Raw genomic sequence first — 22,121 nt, 5'->3', positions numbered from 1 at the left:
GCAGGTTAGCAGCCAACCGCTGGGGTAACTGGTGTGGAGTTAGTTTAGGGGCGGTGAGTGTAGCGCATCCTGGTACCTTACTCATGTTCCGCTGACATGTTCCTGATTGTTCACCCAGTTTTTCTTGTGCTTATCCTACCTCAACCTCCCCCCCCCCCCCCCCCCCCCCCATCTCCCGTAACCTGTCCCCACTCTCTCACCCCCACCCTCATAAATACAGGTCCTGTGAATCTAACACCTTTTTCTAGAGGGAATCAGGTAGACGGGTCCTGTGATCTTCATCTTCTGGTGTTGTTTCACGAGGTCCAGCTCTTCTCCTCCGCCTGAGACCCACGTCCCCACAGGGACCGTCTGAACGCCTCACCTCCGTACACACACAACCCTGCACATGAACCCACTCTGATCACGGAAACAAATCGGCAGATATTCGACTCGTTCCAATTCCCCACCCAATGGTTCCAGTTCCATTCTTACACTTGGGAAGCGTTTGGTCGGACTCATTGCATTCGGTTTCGATGAAACGTTGTGTTGAGCTGCAGGACACGGCCATGTGCACCAGCCTAGCCAGCCAGGCTGGGAGCTGCCTGGAGATGTTGACTCAAGCCGGGGTCCCGTGGCGTGTGTGTGACATGCAGAGAACAGCCAGCCTTAGGCTGTTAGCCCGTTGGAGGCTGGGACATTAATCATGCACGTTACTGTCGTTGAACACTGTTTGGTTTCCCCCTGGGGTTAGATCAACAGTGTCGTTGGGGGTCATCTCGTATCTGCATAACGAAGCGTGACTCGGTCAGTAGGAAGGATGGATGTTGGCCCACACCGCCACGCACTCTTTGTCTCTGTCCCCGTCTGTGGAGTCTGCCTCAACTGGCTAGCAGGACAGGGTCCACCTCACCGGGCTGTTTCTATACAAGACCATGTGGTCGACCACATGGTCTTGTTGTGAGAGACCGAGAGACACACACATAGAGAGAGACATGCAGAGAGAGAGAGAGACACACACACACAGACATAAATGGACACAGAGAGAGAGAGATAGAGACACACAGAGACACACAGAACTGTCTTTCTGTACTGCTTCCTATCTGTCCCGTTCCATCCGACAGTTAGACCGAGGAGAGGCAGGGAGAGGCAGGGAGCCATGTTGGTGTTGTTGAGACACAGAGTGTGGGGGGGGGGGGGGCGGGGGCGGAAGAAGGCGTGTCTCATCAACAGGTCTGCCATGCCGTTGTGGAGCTTGCGCAGGCACTAGGACCCAGCGGCGAGGTAGTGAGAAGGCAGGCGGAGCGGGCTGAGTCACTGCATGTGGCTGCGAGGGAAACAGAAGGAGCAGAGGGGATCACACTCTCGCCCGAGCAGGATACAGGATGGGCTGACTGGGGGGACCAGCCTCTCACTCAACTATGGAAGACAACAAAGTTCTGCATTTTGTGCCTTCTGGTGAGTCCAGCCCTGGGCTGAGAAGCCCAAACGCGAGGCAGAGCAGGAGAGAGAGAGGCAGGCAGGCAGGCAGGCAGAGAGGTAGGCAGAGAGGGGTTCCCTGCTCTTGAAACCTGAGCAAGCTCGAGAAAAACACCCTGGCCACCTCCACGCTCAGAGACCCGTTGTTTGTGCGAGGTTCTGGCTGTGTGTGTAGGCATGTCCGTGTGTGTGTGTGTAGTAATGTCCGTGTGTGTGTGTGTGTGTGTGTAGTAGTGTGTTTGTGTTTGTGTAGTAATGGCCATGTGTGTTTAATCCTCCTAAATAACTGAACACATGTTATGCTTCAGTTTTGTCTAAAATCCTGTTTTTCATTATGGTTGTGTTGTTACTAGTGTAGCAGCCTGTGTCTCAGAGACAGGCAGATGTTTCTGGGTCTGAGAGAGATTTTTGTTGATTTCTGGTATGCGACATGAATGCCCCTTGCGTCGTTAATCTTTGTCAAAAAGCAGAGCGTTTAAAACCAGCATATCTCAGATCCACCTTGATATACCTGTCGGACAAGAATGCATGTCGTTTTTGCCTTTTTAAAATCTTTTTCTTTAAAGAAGCACTTTCCTCTGTGTGTGTGTGTGAGCGAGCTGATATGTATGTGGGGGTATGTGTGATGATTGGACCTGTTTGTGCGTGTGTGGCAGCCTGCTGTGTGTGTGTGTGTGTGTGTGTGTGGCAGCCTGCTGTGTGTGTGTGTGTGTGGCAGCCTGCTGTGTGTGTGTGTGTGTGGTGGTCCTCTGGGAGGGGAGAGCTGGTTAGGAGGTGTGATGAAGCTGCCTCCTCTCTGTCACTCTGTTTCTGCGTTGATTGTGTGTGTGTGTGTGTCTGTGTGTATATGTGTGTCTGTCCACGAATACGTGGACGGGTTTTTGTACGTGTGTGTCTCGTATGTGTGTGTACATTGTACAGTACTGGGTTGGAGTGTGTGTGTGTGTAAGGTCATGTTGTAGGAGTGGAGGTCAAGCTGTGTTTGTGTGTGTGGTGTCGTGATGTGGAAGTGTCCTGTGATCAGTATTCACCGCTGGCAGCAGAGCAAAGGAGCTTTAGGCTCTGAATACAGCCATCTGGACACACACACTCTGCGTGTGCACCATCACACACACACACACATATTCATACATACACTGACATACACGTGTGCATGCACACCCCCAAACACACACACGCTTGTACTCACACTCACTCACAAAGTTAACACACACACACATCTTATTAGCCCACATACAGATAGGGTTTATTCTGTGCACACACGGAACAATTGTGTAATTGAAAAACGCAGAAGATGCAAAGACATGGAGTCTTCATGGAGTATGCCTGCACACACTGGGCACCAGGAAGGGTAGAGAAGCTTGGTCTAGCATCACTGGGCACCAGGAAGGGTAGAGATGCTTGGTCTAGCATCACTGGGCACCAGGAACAGTCTCCCCTTAACAAGCCAAGGCTGTAAATAACTGAATAACGAGATGATTCAATGATATTCAACCGTCTCCTGTAACAAGGGACGTCCTCTCTGTTTACAACCTCCTCCGTGAAACCTCTTATTAGCTCAATGTGCGTCGGATGCAGCCGATATGAAAATAGAGATTTAACTGACAGAATTTGGTCTTTTACGACTCTAATTCTGCACTTCCTCGTTGTGTATGAGCCCAGATGTATATGTATAAATAGCTGCTGTTCTCAGCAGAAGACGGGGCTAATTGCTGCTGCTGACTTTTACAGCATTCAGATCATGTGGATCTAAATGGGGCGATCCCAGCCTCAGAAACACTTCTATTAGGATAATCCAGTTTGGATATTTACGATATCATATTTGAACTCTTTTTTTTTTATAAGGGAAAGGACCGGCATACCCTTCAAAAGCAAAATTAAGAATGAGATCTTGTGTGTGTGTGTGTTAGCTGTCCTGTGTTACATCCTGTCTGAGAACCGTAATGATTGTGTGACCAGCCTGCAGGCTTTAATCACATGAGGTGACATGCAAGTCCACACACACACACACACACACACACACACACACACACACACACACACACACACACACACACAGTGTTGGTGGTCTATCCAGGCTTATTATATGAAGTGACAGAGTAGTCCACTGTACACAGTGTAATTATAGTTCATTACAACCTCCCTATACACCAGCCGTAATGAAGGCTTCTTCTGCTGGATGGAGGGAGAGGGAGAAAGAGAGAGAGGGGGGGGGGGGAAGGAAGAGAGGGGGAAGCAGGGAGAAGGAGAGGGGAAGTTGGAGGGAGAGTGGGATGGGGACAGGGAGAACGAAAGATGGAGATGGAGAGAGGGAGAGCCTTCTGTAATGGGTCAGTTAGCCTGATCTTCTGCCTGCGACCTTAACTGCACCACACACACACAGACACGCACACACACAGACACACACACACAGATGGAACACGAACCCCCTGACTGCCAGGCTGCCCTTTCTATGTGCTTGAGCAGAAATATCAATGTGATATCACTCAACCATCTCTCTCTCTGCTTCTCTCTCTGCCTCTGTTTGACCTCTTATTCTCATACACACACACACACATGCACACACTGACACGCACACATACACACTCACACACCTGACACATACACGCGTACACACACACACACAACAGACTTTCATTCACACACTGGCATGTTCTGTCCTGCTTCCTCAGCACATTACACACACACACTCCTGCTTAAGTCTTGGCTGTCATTTTGTGAGTCTGGGCTGGAGGTCTGGGCTGGAGGTCTGGGCTGGAGGTCTGGGCTGGAGGTCTGGGCTGGAGGTCTGGGCTGGAGGTCTGGGCTGGAGGTCTGGGCTGGAGGTCTGGGCTGAACCTGCTGTGTAGAGCAGCAACTTGAAAGGGAGATGGCCGGCTGGCTTTAATGGAGCCGGAGGAAAAGGAGAATGTGCAAACAATTAGCAGGAATCCCCCCCCCCCCTAACCCTAAACCTAACCCCAGCTCTGAAATGGGAGCAGCTATTCTGTAGCGGGAGATGTTCTGGATGTGGAGAGAGACGGAGAGACGGAGAGACAGAGAGACAGAGAGACAGAGAGACAGAGAGACAGAGAGACAGAGAGACAGAGAGACAGAGAGACAGAGAGACAGAGAGACAGAGAGGGGTGTGGGGGTTGTTAGAAGGCGACAGAGAAGATAGTGACAGAGAAAGGGACTGAGGGGGAGAATGTGCTAGAAAAGTCCCCCCAGCGAGGCTGAACAGGGCTGTCCCCCCCCCTCCCTGTGAACCCCCCCCCCCCTTTTCCGCTGTCTTCCAGACTGGCTCTGAGGGAAACCTTCCGCAGTCACAACAAGCCCCCCCCCTCCCCCCCCTCGCCACACACACACACACACACAGACAAATCACCACTGACCCGTACACACTCACAGCAATCCTCCTCAGACACACACCCACCACCACTCAGACTGAACTCCCCCTGTCCCTCTCTCGCCGATTGCACAGCTGAGTTCTAATCAAAGCCCAGTCCCACAGATGACGGCACAGCTCCTGTCCAGGGATGCTGAGAGACCCTCTGGCTCACATGCTACAAAACTAGGAAAAGGACACGCTGGTATGACTGGGTTGATTGCATGCTGGTGTGACTCATTAGAATGTTGGTGTTACTGGTTAGCATGCTAGCATTCTGGTGTGAGTGGATATTGTGCTGGTGTGACGGGTTAGCATTATAGCATGATGATGTGGTTGGTTAGCATGTTGGTGTGGTTGGTTAGCATGTTGGTATGGTTGGTTAACCTGCTGGTGTGACTGAATAGTGAGCATGCGGGTGTGACTGGCTAGTATGTTAGTGTGACTGTTTAGCATGCTGGTGTGACTAGTTAGCATGTTAGCGTGTTGGTGTCCCTGGTTAGAATGTTGGCATATTGGTGTGAGTGGTCTTTGCTGTGACAGAGTATTTAGGAAAGAGTCCAGCCAGTTTACATCAGGACACCAGGGCTGCCAACTTTCCAAAAAACGTTTTGGTGCCCCCCCCCCCTCCCCCGACAAGCTGTCACGGGTGTTTGCATGTCTATGTTGCTTCACTCCTCGTCCATGACTGTTCACAACGTTAGCCGGGCTACTTGGTTGGCAACGTTGGACCCTCGTGTTGGAGGGGGGATGTGTCGTCCCTAGAGGGAGCACCTCTGGAGGGGCTGGACACTGTGCAGACGAGCCCTGGACGGAAACGCGGCGTGTGGAAACAAGAAGGGAAAGCTGCTCTGTGATGGGGCTTTATAGGATGAAGTCCTACTGGACAGATGCATAGTTAGTGCCTGTCTCTCAGAGCACAGCAGAATGAGGTATTCCCTCTGAGTTAAGGAAGATCCAGGGAGGCCAGATGCCAAAACAGCCTCTGGACCCAATTAGTCAACCGCCCCCCCCTCCCCCCACAAACACATGCACACACCCCACACATACACACTGTACTAGTTGAAACCTGTCCTAGCTCCTACACGTGTGTGTGTGTGTGTGTGTGTGTGGTGCTGGTTGGGGAGAGAGAGAGAGCTGCTGATGTCTTGCTGCTGTTGAGGCTCTGTTTAAGGAAGGAAGAGGTGGTTTCTCCCCCGAGTGAGACAAGCAGAAGAGCTGTCTTTGACACCGGTGCACCGTTCACAGTTCTTTATCTGTAGATGGAGGCTGATGCAGTCCTCTAGCACAGGCGCTTTCTGTGGATGCCTGGCAGAGACACACACACACACACACAAAGCCAATGTCGTGTGTTTGTTTAGGACGTCTCCTGTTGTGGGCTGGGTACCGGTCGCTCCAGTTCTCGTTTCCCTCGTGGCTGTTGGCTCTCAGAAGTCCTGTTGGCCTGAAGGCTTCAGACCAGTTTGGTGGCATGAGGACATCTTTCAGCCTGTGATGTCACCACACACACCGGCTCCTCGTCGCTACTGACGTTGTCAAATAAGTGTTGGCGATTTCAGGAATAAAGTGTTTGTGTGGACACGCGTGCAATCGCAAGTGCCAAACAAACTGGATAGTCACCAGATAATTAGCCGGGCATTGCTCATCTTTCCTCTCATTTGCACAGTGAGATTCCCTCTGCATAAATGTGTGATGATGTTTGTGGAACGTGCTGTGGTTTCCGTGTGATAATCAACCCCACAAGAATAACCAATAAGACATGAGGTTGAATAAATGATGACTGCTCACTTTCATGTTCCTGTTACAAGCGGCTCATTTCTGCTCCTCAGACTCGTATTCTCTGCATGTGCCCACTATTACATGCATGGCTGCTTGTGTGTGTGTGTGTGTGTATGTTTGTGTGAGAAACGGCTTGTGCTTGTGTGTTAAAAGGCAGTGTATAATCAAGCCTGTGTTCCGTCATGATATTTACTCGATGTAAATATTTGTGTGGACATTATGGCATGCTACAATTGACTGAGTGTTTGAGGGAATAATCTCTATAATCATCCTTGTTCTTATCGTTGCTGCATGTGACCACTTCCTGCATCGCAAACATGTGCACACACACGCACACATTGCGTGCCTGCTTAGTAAAGGCTCTGTATGAGGATGTATCACTGTGACCAACGAAGAGGAAGTCCCTTTAGAAGTGAAACAATGTGTTCTTCCACTGAGCTGGAGTCCTGCCCAGATGAGCTGCTCTAATGATGGAGCCTCCCTCTCACTGGCAGCACAACACTACCTGAGGTAGAGGCAGGAACCAGGCTCCTGGCTGAGGCAGCTCTGCTCCTAGCTGAGGCAGAAGCAGATCCACTCCTAGCTGAGGTAGAGGCAGATCTTCTAGCTGAGGCAGAGGCAGCTCTGCTCCTAGCTGAGGTAGAGGCAGATCTTCTAGATGAGGCAGAGGCAGCTCTGCTCCTAGCTGAGGTAGAGGCAGATCTTCTAGATAAGGCAGAGGCAGCTCTGCTCCTAGCTGAGGTAGAGGCAGATCTTCTAGATGAGACAGAGACAGAGGCAGCTCTGCTCCTAGCTGAGGCAGAGGCAGCTCTACTAGCTGAGGTAGAGGCAGGAGGTGGAGCAACTATAACCTTTCCATCAGGGCCTGTTAGAGCAGATCTTTTGACTGTAGGTGACACTCCTTAGCAGAATAGGCTATTCGGCTGCCAGTAAATGTGTTGAGACAAACGCAATATATTGTTCAGAGGATTTGCTAGGGCTTTTGTGAAAAAAGTGTTTGAGTGTGTGTGTGTGCCCGTGGTGAGCCTGCGTGTGATGTGTGAATTTCACTTCTGTAGTCAGGTCAGTAACAGATCACATGGTGTGTCTGAGCTCCTACATGAATATGTAAACACTTGAGATGAATGCTGGTGAGAAGCTTGACTGAAGTATAAGCGCTCCGCCCCCCAGCGCCTTTATCACAACACGGATCATCTCTACATCGTCCCTGATGTACCAGCGGGCACACACACACACACAGAGCTCTGGAGGCAGAAACTGTACACAAACACACACACACACACACCATTACTGTCTTTAGATTGTGCTTTGGACTGAATTTGTCTGTAGAATTGTATAATCGCTATCTAGAATATATTGATGGAATGGTTCATGCTGTGATGGTGGTGTAGACTGACTGAACTGTATCTCCCTCTCCTCTCCAGAGGCCCCCATCTCGGGGATGTCCAAGAATGGATACTTCTTCCAAGAAATGGGTGAGTGAGCAGCTCTGGTCACATCAGACACACACCATAGTGATATACACCATACTGATACACACACATAGTGATACACACACATAGTGATACACACACCATAGTGATACAGACACCATAGTGATACACACACATAGTGATACACACACCATAGTGATACACACACCATAGTGATGCACACACCATAGTGATACACACACCATAGTGATACACACACCATAGTGATACACACACATAGTGATACACACACCATAGTGATACACACACCATAGTGATGCACACACCATAGTGATACACACACATAGTGATACACACACCATAGTGATACACACACATAGTGATACACACACCATAGTGATACACACACATAGTGATACACACACCATAGTGATACACACACATAGTGATACACACACCATAGTGATACACACACATAGTGATACACACACCATAGTGATACACACACCATAGTGATACACACCATAGTGATACACACACATAGTGATACACACATCAGACTGATACACACACCATAGTGATACACACACCATAGTGATACACACACCATAGTGATACACACATAGTGATGTATGCTGTATGTGCACACTCCCAGGTGAGGCGGATAGCGTTGTTCAACTCCTAACAAGGGCACGTGTCAAGCTGTGGGTGGGTTAGATGGGAAGCAAACAATCAGTCGTAGTCAACGTGCTGCATGCAGGAGAAATGGGCTTCGACAAGGGAGCGGAACCACAGAGTGCCCGTGATGCCCCTGTCTCTAGGCAGAGCAGTGCCCGTGATGCCCCTGTCTCTAGGCAGAGGAGTGCCCGTGATGCCCCTGTCTCTAGGCAGAGGAGTGCCCGTGATGCCCCTGTCTCTAGGCAGAGGAGTGCCCGTGATGCCCCTGTCTCTAGGCAGAGGAGTGCCCGTGATGCCCCTGTCTCTAGGCAGAGGAGTGCCCGTGATGCCCCTGTCTCTAGGCAGAGGAGTGCCCGTGTTGCCCCTGTCTCTAGGCAGAGGAGTGCCCGTGATGCCCCTGTCTCTAGGCAGAGGAGTGCCCGTGATGCCCCTGTCTCTAGGCAGAGGAGTGCCCGTGATGCCCCTGTCTCTAGGCAGAGGAGTGCCCGTGTTGCCCCTGTCTCTAGGCAGAGGAGTGCCCGTGATGCCCCTGTCTCTCGGCAGAGGAGTTCCCATGATGCCCCTGTCTCTAGGTGGAGGAGTGCCCGTGATGCCCCTGTCTCTAGGCAGAGGAGAGCCCGTGATGCCCCTGTCTCTAGGCAGAGGAGTGCCCGTTATGCCCCTGTCTCTAGGCAGAGGAGTGCCCGTGATGCCCCTGTCTCTAGGCAGAGGAGTGCCCGTGATGCCCCTGTCTCTAGGCAGAGGAGTGCCCGTGATGCCCCTGTCTCTAGGCATAGGAGGGCGTGTCCATGCTCTGGGCGATGTTCTGCTGGGAAACCCTTGGCCCAGGCCATTCATGTGGACGTCAGTTTGACACTTTCCACCGACCCTAAAAAATCCTTGTAGACCAGGTTCACCCCTTCATGGGAACATCCTCCCCCGATGGCAGTGGCCTCCTTCAGCAGGACCATGCGCCCTGCCACCCTGCTCACGTCGTCAGGGAACAGTCTGAGGAACACAAGGAGGTGTTGGAAGGTGTAGCCCCGGCCTCCTCATTCCGCAGACGTCCGTTCCGGTTGAGCGTCCGTGTTGCGTGTCCTGAACCGACAAGTCTGATCACAGCACGGGTCCACCCTGCCGCTGACGGGCCTGGAAGGATCTGCTGGTGTCAGACGCCACAGCACGTCTGCAGGGTGTGGTAGAGGCCCGGCCTCGGGGGGCCGGCGCTGTCTTGCCCCCATGCAGAGGACCGACGGGTTATTAGACAGGTGGTCCTCATGTTTGGCTTGTCAGCCCATGTAGAAGATGAAGGGCGAGGTATGAAGATGTGTAGAGGATGATGAAGACTGTAATACACCCCATCCCCCCTGGTTGGGATGTAAGTAATGATGTGGCTGAAGTGTCTTGTAACTGTATCATTGCCCTCAAGGAAAGGCACCCAATTAGTATGTATGGTGCAGTCAGCAGGGACACACTGTGCTTCCATGTGCCCCCTGTCCAATTATCCCCCCCCCCACCTCACGCACATGCTCGCTCGCTCTCTCTCTCTCTCTCTCTCTCTCTCTCTCTCTCTCTCTCTCTCTCTCTCTCTCTCTCTCTCTCTCTCTCTCTCTCTCTCTCTCTCTCTCTCTCTCTCGATTATACGCACACAAAACTCACACACCACAGGCCAGCGACCCTCACACGCGAGCACACTTGCATGCAAACGCGCACACAAAGGTCTTCTGAACACCATCATCAACACCCTTTATAAAAGACTGCTGTTATGTTGTAGATATGCCCCCCCCTCTTCTTCTGTAGATATCCCCCCCCCCATCCTGCTGTAGATATGCCCCCCCCCCCTTCCGGCTGTAGATATGCCCCCCCCTTCTTCTTCTCTAGATATGCCCCCCCCCCCTCCTGCTGTAGATGTGCCCCTCTCTCCCCTGCTGTAGATATGCCCCTCTCTCCCCTGCTGTAGATATGCCCCTCTCTCCCCTGCTGTAGATATGCCCCTCTCTCCCCTGCTGTAGATATGCCCCTCTCTCCCCTGCTGTAGATATGCCCCTCTCTCCCCTGCTGTAGATATGCCCCTCTCTCCCCTGCTGTAGATGTGCCCCTCTCTCCCCTGCTGTAAATGTGCCCCTCTCTCCTGTACTCGGTCACGACTCAGTCTGTTTGTGCAGTATTGGCTGAGACTCAAGGTGATCTCAAAGTCACAGTGTCTGATCTGGTGTGGAGAGGGGAGCAGGGTGAGAGCAGGAGTTGGTCTTTCCAAGGTGGACCTGTAGATGCACTAGCCGTGCCACAGGAGGGAGGAGGGAGGGGGGAGGGGGTCAATGTAGGTAGGGGGGAGGGGGTCGATGTATAGAGGAAGGATGTGGGGATAGATGGATGGTGGCTGGAGGGAAGATGGTTATAGGTGGGGAGGGGAAATGGGGATTTAGAGGCAGGCGGTGTAGACGGGAAGACGCAGGGTGGGGGGGGGTGGAGGTATAGAGGCAGGCACGGTTTAGACAGATGGATAGGGGTGAGGCTGGAGAGGTTGGATAGGGGTGAGGCTGGAGGTGTTAGTCGCGAGGCTGGAGAGGTTGGATGGGGGTGAGGCTGGAGGTGTTAGGAGTGAGGTTGGATAGGGGCGAGGTTGGTTAGGGGTGAGGCTGGATAGGGGTGAGGCTGGAGGTGTTAGGGGTGAGGCTGGAGGTGTTAGGGGTGAGGTTGGATAGGGGTGAGGCTGGAGGTGTTAGTTGTGAGGTTGGATAGGGGTGAGGCTGAAGGTGTTGGGGGTGAGGCTGGATAGGGGTGAGTTTGGTTAGGGGTGAAGCTGGATAGGGGTGAGGCTGGAGGTGTTAGTCGTGAGGCTGGATAGGGGTGAGGTTGGTTAGGGGTGAGGCTGGAGGGGTGAGGCTGGATAGGTGTGAGGCTGGAGGGGTGAGTTTGGATAGGGGTGAGGCTGGAGGTGTTAGTCGTGAGGCTGGATAGGGGTGAGGTTGGTTAGGGATGTGGCTGGAGGGGTGAGGTTGGATAGGGGTGAGGCTGAGCTACTGGAGGGGTTGGACAGGGGTGAGGCTGAAAGGGTGGGGGAGGAGCCTGTCCGGGGGGTGACCCTGTGCTGTTGTGTCCTCAGAGCAGCGGGAGGCGGAGCAGGAGGAGGGCAGCGAGGGCAGAGAGGAGGGGCAGGACTCCCCCACCGCCTGCCGAGACGACGTCCACCTTTACCACAACCAGAACAGCCCTGGACCAGGTGAGGGGCTGGGGGGGTGGGATCCAGAAGGCATCTAGTTTGGGGGGTGGGGGGGTTGTTTATCAGCGATTAGGTGACTGGAGCTGGGAGGAGGAGGAGGGGGGAGAAGGGGGTAAGGGGTGACAGGTCAGTCTGGCACCAGGTGCTGGGCCCTGTGGCAGCATCTTAGCTGCAGGTGCAGGTAATTTGCCCCCATCCCTGGTACACCGCAGGTCAACAGGTTAGTGTTGCCTTGGCAACAGTCCCAGGTGCACAAGGAGAGAGAGTGTGACAGGTGACTGCTTTCCCCCCGGGCTCTCTGGGAGACCCACGGTGTGTCTGGCAGGAGGAGAGGACCGCTCCTGATCACCTGATGTAGCTGATGTCACACAGCAGGCATGGACTCGGTCAAGACGAGAAAAATGAGTCGACGCTTGTGCATGTGTGTGTCACCTGTGTGTACGTGTGATTTTGTGTGTGTGTGTTTGAGGGTATGGGATGATGTCGTAATGAACAGAGAGATAACCGGGCCACTTCCTCTGAAAGCTGTCGCCGCCAGGCTGGAACCGCGCTTACGCAACCCGATGGTTTATTTGAATATCATTAACCATAATTAGCACCCCCAGCCTTGTACATGCAGCCCAGCGGGGAAATGAGTAGGCTCGCAAGTCACTCTTCCTGCTCCTAATCCACCACACATTCCGGATTACCTTAAGCCACATAGCCAAATGTACAGAAGCCATTTCAGAGGGCCTAGGTAATCCTAAATGGAGATCTCCTCATGGCTGGAGCCTGACAGCAATTAGAGCAGCCCTCTCTCCCAGGGAGATGAGCCCAGCAGCCCTTTGATAGGACGGCTTTGATGAACCAAATCCTACACTCTCTCTGATAGTCTCATTTTAGAATCGGCTCCTCTGCCTCCTCTCCTGCCTTCTGTCCTCTGCCTCTTCTGTCCTCTGCCTCTCCTCTCCCGCCTTCTTTCCTCTACCTTCTGTCCGCTGCCTCCTCACCTCTCCTCTCCTCTATCTCTCCTGCTCAGCCTCTCCGCTGCTCTCACCTGCCTTTCCCCCTCCTCCCCTGCCTCTTCTCCTGCCTCCTCTCATCTGCCTCTCTTGTCAACCCTTGCCTCCAGGCGTGCACACACAGACAGGGTACACCTAAAAACCGGGGCACGTGAATTGACTGATCTGTCCCGGGGGTGCTCAGCGGAGGTATCGTCAGGATGGTCGCTCTGTTACTAGGACTCCCCTCTGAGAAGGAGAAAGAGATGGCAGAGAGGAAGAGTACGAGAAGGAAGAGGAAGAATGAGTGATTCTTTCCTGCCGGAGCAGACTCTGGCTCGGGTAGCAGGAGAGGGAAGCCCGTCTCCTAATCAGGTCATCCTTCCTGTTCCCGGGGAAGACTGGGTTATGCAACGAGGGAGGGAGAGGTACTAAGAAGACAAGGCTGCTCTCTCCCTGGCTGCACATGAAAGGAGCTCGCACCCAAAACGCTCTTTCTGCTCGCCGCGCAAGCGGCAGCAAATGCAGAATGGATCTTTTTCTTTTTTTTGGGGGGGGGTGCTTTTCTCACTGTAGCCGATATCATTCCAGACCTTTGTACTTGTTCAGAGGACATGGAACCAGCTTCTCCTTTACAAAGTGCGTGTTGTTTCCTTATCAGTGCAGAACTCCCAATCCCTGCTCTGTAAGAACCTTTTCGAGGCCACCCTCTCGACATTTCAACAGGATTAAATCCAGTTCCCAAGTCCCAAGTCCTTCCACAGCGCTTCTTCAGCTGTTCACGTGAGGGTCCAGGACCTGGTACAGCTCCAGGCCTTTGTCCCTGGTCTGGAGGCGGTGGACCTCACGGTCCTCAGCCACAGCTACCACAGGGTTGTAATCACTCTCCATCCTCCTCCTCTAGATTCCGATGATTCTGGCTGCGTCCTACTGAACACATCTCGGAAGGTAAGGATTCTGTTAAGACCTCCATGGCTGCCGTTGGGGGCCCCGGGGCCTGGGGTTGGTTCTGACCCGGCCCATGGGGTCTGGGGTTGGTACTGGAGCTGTTCACGTGGCTCAGTGCTGCTGTTTGAACCAGAAACATCAGTGTTGTCCTGTCCTGAGATGCCTGGAGCTAGTATGTCTGTATACATCTCTGTCTGTCTGTCTGTCCATCTCCCTTCCCTCTCCCTCCCCTTCCGTTCTCCCCCTGCATCTCTCTTCTGCTCCCTCCATCTCCTCTCTCCCTTTCCTCCCCTCTCCCGTCTCGCCCCACATCCTCCCTCAACCCCCCCCCCCCCCCCCCCCCCCCCCCCCCCTTTCCAGTATGTGAAGCTGATGAACTTTGAGGAGGAGGTGCGCGCGCACCGAGACCTGGACGGCTTCCTGGCGCGGGCCAGCATCCTGCTGGACGAGACGGCGGCGTCCCTGGACGACGTCCTGAAGAGGATGCTGCACCACGTGGGCCAGGAGAACCACACCGCCGAGCCCGCCTGCAACTTCGAGGACGTCATGAGCATGCTGTTCACCGACGCCGGGGCGCAGGAGGTCAGCGGTAAGCACGGCGACACCGTCTCCACCTCCGGGACATGGCCACGTGTTCACTACGCTGTTCGCTATCATCACTGAACACACGGGTGGATACGACGACAGTCAGGGTTAGGTCACAGAACAGTCAGGGTAGAGAAGAGAACAGTCAGCATGGATAAAATAACGGTCAGGGTAGATGGTACAGTCAGGGTAGATGGTACAGTCAGGGTAGATGGTACAGTCAGGGTAGATGGTACAGTCAGGGTACATAAGAGAACAGTCAGCATGGATAAAATAACGGTCAGGGTAGATGGTACAGTCAGGGTAGATAGTACAGTCAGGGTAGATGGAACAGTCAGGGTACATAAGAGAACAGTCAGCATGGATAAGAGAACAGTCAGGGTAGAGGAGAGAACAGTCAGGGTAGAGAAGAGAACAGTCAGGGTAGAGAAGAGAACAGTCAGGGTAGAGGAGAGAACAGTCAGGGTAGAGGAGAGAACAGTCAGGGTAGAGAAGAGAACAGTCAGGGTAGGCAGGGGGCAGGCAGGGTAGAGAAGAGAACAGTCAGGGTAGAGGAGAGAACAGTCAGGGTAGAGGAGAGAACAGTCAGGGTAGAGGAGAGAACAGTAAGGGTAGAGAAGAGAACAGTCAGGGTAGGCAGGGGGCAGGCAGGGTAGAGGAGAGAACAGTCAGGGTAGAGGAGAGAACAGTCAGGGTAGAGGAGAGAACAGTCAGGGTAGAGAAGAGAACAGTCAGGGTAGAGGAGCGAACAGTCAGGGTAGAGGAGAGAACAGTCAGGGTAGAGGAGAGAACAGTCAGGGTAGAGAAGAGAACAGTCAGGGTAGAGGAGAGAACAGTCAGGGTAGAGAAGAGAACAGTCAGGGTAGGCAGGGGGCAGGCAGGCCTGTCAGGGTAGCAGACTCTGGCCTGACACTTCTCTAGCCAGAAGGTGCTTGTGTGTCCGTAGCTCACACTAATCTAGGAGGTGATAATTAACTTCTGTCATCGATAACTCGTACAGCAACTTGCTCCTTAAACTTCTCTCAGAGCTTCTCCTGTCTGTCTGATCCCACGGCAACATGTCTCCGAGTTACCATGGCAACATGTCTCTGTTCACCACAGCCACATGTCTCTGGTTCATCATGCTCCTAACAGACTTAGAGGGGTTTCCTGCAGCAACACAGCCCCACTCAGGATGTTAGGATGTTGAATCATTTGACAGTTAGGCTGCACTACAATAAGCTGAGTTGACCAGACCACACTAGACTCCTACTTGGCAGGATACAGGCAGAGTAAAGGCAGAGTAGAGAGTGAGGCAGGCCAGGGTAGAGGTGGTGGAGAGGCAGGGTGTAGAGGCAGAGGAGAGGGGAGATAGAGGAGAGGCAGGGTAGATTAGAGGCAGAGGAGAGGCAGGGTAGAGAGGCGGAGGAGAGGCAGCGTAGAGGGTTTATCAGGACGTAGCATGCCCTGGCTGCCTGATAACGTGCAGAGAGATTAGAACCACTTCAGAATTAACAGAAATATCCCCAAATAGTAACCTTTTTTTTTTTTACATTGGTGAAAATCTTTTTAGCTAAGAAGTCAATTTATCAATAATAAGTACCGTTTATTCTTTAGGTAAAATGAACCACTACTGTAGAAGTAAAATAAGCGGTTGAATTGTTGACCCCAAAACACCTGTGGTGATGAAGGTGGTGACGACTAAGTTGATGATAATGATACTAGAATGATTGACAACCTTTTGAATAATCACTCTATGCTTCTATCCTCAGAGACTGCTGCTTGTCTTCCTCTCTCTCTCCCTCCTTCTATCTCTCTCCCTCCCTCTCTTTCTCTTACTCCGTTTGTCTTTCTCCCTTTTTTTCACCCTTCGTTCTTCCTCTCTCTCTTTTGATACGTATCTTTCTTTTGCAAAATGTCTCTCTCTCCCTCTGTGTGTCTCCCTGTGTCTCTGATTGTGGGTGCTGTTTATGAAGATTGTGCTATAATTCCTCCTGAAATTACTGTCACCTCTGATCGATCTCGCTGGCTCTTCACTGTACATCCATTTACATAATTCCCTCCTGCTTTATTTGTTGACTCAAATCAAAATGCCCAAAATGTTGTATTCAACAAAATCCAAGAGGACTCTTTCCCTCTCACACAGCATGCAAGCCTGTAGTTAGGGTGGGTGGGGGTGGAGGTGGGGGTGTGGGTGGGGTGTCAAGGGTGGGGGTGTTACAAAACATCTGTGTGTACGTGTTTATCAACCGTACCTTCCAGCACGACTCTCTAGAAACACCAGGGATAGCCTTCCGCCACCGGGGGGGGACAAGTCAGAATAAGAAATGAAATCATCTCATTGCTTATTCATGTTGAAACCGACATGACAAATGATCCCGGGGCTTCAGCCCTCCTCCATTCTCCCAGTTAAATTGGAGAATTCTTTTGTTTCAGTTTGACTTTTCACCCTTATCGATTAAATACATTTTGAGGTAATAGTGTGTAGACGGTAATCAAAATCCCATCTCCCTTCTGCGGATGGCAGACACAAGGGGGGGGGGCTGCCCGGGAACATTGTGTTTAATATGCACGAGGCTGAGCAAGGGAGGAAATGAAGCTTTGGTTCACCACAGATATGCATGTGTGTGAATGACGTACTGTATGGTGTAAGTGTGTGTGAGAGAGTGTGTCTCTGTGCAGAGAGCAGTCAGCGACAGAAAATTCCAAAGTTAATCAGTGTTTTCTCTCCTCTCCGTCCATATGTCTAAATCCAATCTTCTCCCCCTCTCCTTGGTCCCCTCGTGCAGCCAAGTCTCAAAGGTTCGTTTTCTTTGACGACGGTAAGCCGTGCGACGTGGATGACGAGGTCAACCATTGGCCACCATGAGGTTGTGATGTGTCCCGCTTCCGAGCTCATCCCCATCCGAGTGTTTGTCCGTCTGCTGTGTAGGATTGGGTCGATGTATTGAGCCATGAGCTGGTCGGAGGGAGTCTTAGTCAAACGCTGGGCCATGTCCCAGAGATACAAACTCTTCTACTGAAACATCTGTGCTTTGACTTGGTTTAAATCCATTCATCTGGATCAGTCGTCTGTATTTGTTGGGCAAAATGACCAAAATGGCCATTGAGGTGTGATGAAGCCTTAAGCATTGATATGGATATCGTTGTAGCCTATCAGTGACAAGCTGCAAATACCCCCCTTCCCCATTGCCCATAGGTTACCCCTACTCGTAATCGACCCATTCCTAGTGACCCTCTCATCAGCCAATCACATTATTTAGCATGTGTCCTCTGCATTGTGATTGGCTGTGGTGTAATGTGCCTGGTGTAAGCAGGGGTGGAGAGTGTTGATCCCTTTCTAGAAAGGGCTTCGGGCCCCGCCCCCCCCCCCCCGCCCTCAGGGACGCTCGCACATCTCTCCAAGCGTGCACTCATCTGCCATTGCTGTGGGATGTATCCCGAGGGTTCAAGGGCTTGTTGTTTCATTTCATGCTGCCATCGTGTCCAGTGGAGAGGCGTCCCAGTGGGGAACTCTCCGGAGCCGCTGAGCTCTGAGGAGCGTGCTCCCTCGGGCCTTCCCGTCGCTGTCATGCTTCCAAGCAGGACGTCTGAAGTTACTGGTCACGTGACAGTCTTGCCGGCTATCTGCTCTGTGTCGCCAAACAACCGCTCATTTCTGCCAGCATTATCCTCACATGCAGTTTATGAAAATTGAAAATAAATTGGAGAGCGTTTTTTTCCCCCTCCAAACTTTACCAAGTGTATAACTCGGTTAAAGAATCCTACAATGCAGTCACATCAAAGGAGACCAGCCAAACAGACTCCTAGCTTCTCGTCCTCAGAACAACCCACTTTCCATTGAAGTGTGTTGTGTGTGTCATATACAATGTGTGTGTTTCTGTGAGCTCACAATGTGTGTCAACACATCAAACACTGACGAAATCTAGAAGAAATCTCCAAAACAGAAACGGTGTCCAGCGTGGCAGCATGTTCATGGCTTGCGGTCGGGGCCAGCTGCCGGACCAGCCTGGTGACCACAGACAGGTGGACTGCAGTGACAGTCTGCCCACACACATCTCACACATCAAACGCACCCCTGCAGCAGCTGTGCAGGCGCACTGACATGAATAACCATGTCCAGCGTGGTCCTTCTGTGTCTGAGTCAACTGCTATGTCTCTCTCTGTCCATGTTCCAGCCCAGTGTGATTAGAGCTGTCTGTCTGCTCGGAGTGGTGGAGCTCTATCCCTAGACATTTCTGTGACTAGTCTTCTGTCCTGTTAGCCTGATGGTCCGGTCTGTGACTAGCCTGTTGGTGTGGTATGTGACTAGCCTGCTAGCCGGTTGGTATAGACTGTGACTAGCCTGTTGGTCTAGACTGTGACTAGCCTGTTGGTGTGTTATGTGACTAGCCTGCTAGCCTGTTGGTATAGACTGTGACTAGACTGACAGCCTGTTTGTATAGAGTAGACTGTGACTAACCTGCCTTCCTGCTAGCTTGTTGGTAGACTGTAACTAGCCTGTTGGTATAGACTGTGACTAGCCTGTTGGTATAGACTGTGACTAGACTGATAGCCTGTTTGTATAGAGTAGACTGTTGCTAGCCTGTTGGTAGACTGTAACTAGCCTGCTATCATGCTAGTTTGTTGGTATAGACTGTGACTAGTCTGCTAGCCTGTTGAAATGGGGAAACTCAGACAGCTCACTGACGTCAATGATAAATTGGAAGGTTTTGATTATGACATGCCTGTCAGGCTGAGTGCTATTAATTGAATCCCAGTCCATCTTATTCTCTCTCACTTTCTTTTTCTCTGAGTGTGTCTCTGAGCATCTCTCTCTCTCTCTCTCTGAGCCTCTCTCTCTCTGAGCCTCTCTCTCTGAGCTTCTCTCTCTCTCTGTCTCTCTCTGTCTCTCTCTGTGTCTCTGTGTCTCTCTCTGTGTCTCTGTGTCTCTCTCTCACACACACTACACTTCTACTTACCCTTGTCTCTTCTTTCCTTTTTCCCCTCTCTTTCTCAACCTCCTCTAACCCCCTCTGCCCCCCTCCCACCACCATCACCCCCCTCCTCTGGCTCAGTAATTCTGTTGTCATGGCGACACCCATCATTTTCTGGCATGAATGGAGAATGTCTTATTGATGAGATGGGGATGGGGGGGAACGGGGGTGGGGGTGGGGGGCATGGAGAATCACACTGATAGGGAAATGATGTGGCTAGCTGCTCATGATACCCAACATGTCTCCTGGACTCGGTAAACTAGTCATTACAGGAGAACAACAAACACACCAGGCTTTGGCTCTGCACCCTGGGGGGGGGTGTGTGTGTGTGTGTGGGGGGGGGGGTTATGTCGCTGCCTCGGCTGGGAAGTCATCACAAAGACGACGCTGACAGAACCGTCAGGCAGATCTTTGGTTTCCATGTGAACCCTCCGTTCCGTTCAGTGTTCCAGTATGTGTCGGATGGAGCATCCAGCCTGCTGTGGTGTGGTGTGGTGTGGTGTGGTGTGGTGTGGTGTGGTGTGGTGTGGTGTGGTGTGGTGTGGTGTGGTGTGGTGTGGTGTGGTGTGGTGTGGTGTGGTGTGGTGTGCTGTGCTGTGCTGTGGTGTGGTGTGGTGTGGTGTGGTGTGGTGTGGTGTGGTGTGGTGTGGTGTGCTGTGCTGTGCTGTGGTGTGCTGTGCTGTGCTGTGGTGTGGTGTGGTGTGGTGTGGTGTGGTGTGGTGTGGTGTGGTGTGGTGTGGTGTGGTGTGGTGTGGTGTGGTGTGGTGTGGTGTGGTGTGGTGTGCATGTAGACGTGCTGCTGTGTTTGTCCTTCAAGGTGGGGTCCGGGGGTGGGGTGGGTTAGGATCAGGGTGTGTTGGTGAGGTTGAGTTAGGGCGAGGGTGGGCTAGGGTTAAGGTTGCCGAGATCGAGTTAGGATCAGGGTGGGTGAGGTGGAGTTAGGGTAGGGTGAGGGTGGGTAGGGTCAGTGTGACTGTGGGATAGGGTTTTGGTCAGGTTTAAGACCAGGGTTGGGGTCATGGTTAGCATTGGGGCCGGGGTTCAGGTTAAGGCCAGGGTGAAGGTCAGGGGTTAACCTGTGGTGTTCTTACAGTGCACCTGCTGTCAGAGACCATGCAAGGGGTCACTGCCACGGCAACAGGGATCCAGTACCAGCAGTCCTGGCTCTGCATCCTGTAAGTAACGTGTGTGTGTGTGTGTGTGCGCCTGCGTTTTAGGGAGTAAATGACTGAGGGTGTTAATGATAATGACAGTGATCTGAGGAGCAGGCCTGGCTAGCCGCATCTGAAGGAGCTGTGTGTGGGAGCTGTGTATGGGGGGGTCGCTGACCCCTGTGACCTGTGTGTGGGGGGGGTCGCTGACCCCTGTGACCTGTGCGTTGAAGGTGCAACGTGAAGAGTCTGCAGAGGCGGCACGTGTGCATCTCTCGTCTGGAGCGGCCTCAGAACTGGGGGGAGAACTGCTGTGAGGTCCGCTACGTCATCCTCATCCTGGCCCCCCTCAAAATGGTAACCCCCCCCCCCCCACACACACACACACATACACACGCTCACAAAACTACCAGCAACCATACCCCCCCACACACACACACACACACACACACACACACACACACACACACTACCAGCATCCCTGCCCCCCCCACACTCACACACAATACACACCTCCACCAGCAACCCTGCTCCCCACACAAGCCGCTACCAGATTTCAAAGAACAACCACTCCCTTTCTGGGAGATGTTATTAACTGGGGCAGAAGCTCTCAAACACACACATTCACTTCACCACACACACACATTCACATATCCCCACACACACATAGATTCACACACACACATTTGCTGATACGCACACACGCACTTATCCCCATCACTTATACGCACAGATACCACACACACAAAGAAACACACACACACACAAAGAAACTCACACAGCTTAGTGAAAGACTGTGGCACTTTGAGCGTTGTGTTTGCTCCATCTCCTGTTCTCCTCCTGACAGAAAAGCACCAAGACAGCGATGGAGCTGGGCCGCACCTTTGCCACCATGTTCTCTGACATCTCCTTCAGGCAGAAGCTGCTGGAGACCAAGACCCAGGAGGAGTTCAAGGAGGCCCTGGTCTTCCAGAGACACCAGCTCACCGCCGCCAATCAGAAGCCCACCACCGTCGAGGAGGAGGAGACGGACCCCCACAGCCACAAACCTCTCAAGGTGTGTGTGTGTGACATGCCTGTCAGGAAGGGGGGGGGCTTAGGTTGTGGGGGGGGTTTAGGTTGATCTTCTATATCTGTTGTGTCCATTTCTCTACTTCTGTCCATCTCTCTTCCTCCCTCTCTTTCTCTACCTCCTCCTTTCTCTCTACCTCTGTCTTTCTCTTCCTCCCTGTCTCCTTCTCTCTTGTCTCTTCATCTCTCTCTCTACTGCCCTCTCTCTCTACCTTCCTGTCTCGCCCCTTTTCCTCTGCTTGCTCCAGTCCCCCTCTCTTCTCGTTCTAATCAATCAGCATCAACTTCTGCCAGCCTTCATCATGTCCTCTGTCTTTCTCCTAGCCTCCTGCATCCTCACAGTCTCTCTCCTAGCCTCCTACAGCCTTACAGCTTCTCTCCTAGCCTCCTACATCCTCACAGCTGCTCTTCTAGCCTCCAGCATCCTCACAGCCTCTCTCCGAGCTTCCTACATTGCAGGCATACAGGTAGTCAGGTAGTCGGGCAGGCAGACAGGCAGACAGACAGACAGACA

At 52.4% G+C, this 22,121-nt stretch overlaps 1 protein-coding gene across 1 annotated transcript in view; it reads left to right on the top strand.

Moving 5' to 3' along the window:
* Positions 1–1,257: 1,257 nt before the first annotated feature.
* The window catches only part of slc4a11 (solute carrier family 4 member 11), a 34,486-nt gene continuing 13,622 nt past the window's right edge, over positions 1,258–22,121 (top strand). Inside the window, exons 1-8 of the mRNA XM_047050473.1 lie at positions 1,258–1,437; positions 8,029–8,079; positions 11,801–11,917; positions 13,802–13,845; positions 14,206–14,434; positions 20,479–20,560; positions 20,770–20,893; positions 21,384–21,593. Coding sequence (XP_046906429.1) covers positions 1,401–1,437; positions 8,029–8,079; positions 11,801–11,917; positions 13,802–13,845; positions 14,206–14,434; positions 20,479–20,560; positions 20,770–20,893; positions 21,384–21,593 — 894 coding nt within the window. The 5' untranslated portion in view covers positions 1,258–1,400. The remainder of the gene's footprint in view (positions 1,438–8,028; positions 8,080–11,800; positions 11,918–13,801; positions 13,846–14,205; positions 14,435–20,478; positions 20,561–20,769; positions 20,894–21,383; positions 21,594–22,121) is intronic.

This window comes from Hypomesus transpacificus, chromosome 3 (genome assembly GCF_021917145.1).
Source record: "Hypomesus transpacificus isolate Combined female chromosome 3, fHypTra1, whole genome shotgun sequence".
In the NCBI taxonomy this organism is placed as follows: Eukaryota; Metazoa; Chordata; class Actinopteri; order Osmeriformes; family Osmeridae; genus Hypomesus; species Hypomesus transpacificus.
This window is presented reverse-complemented; position numbering and strand designations above follow the sequence as displayed.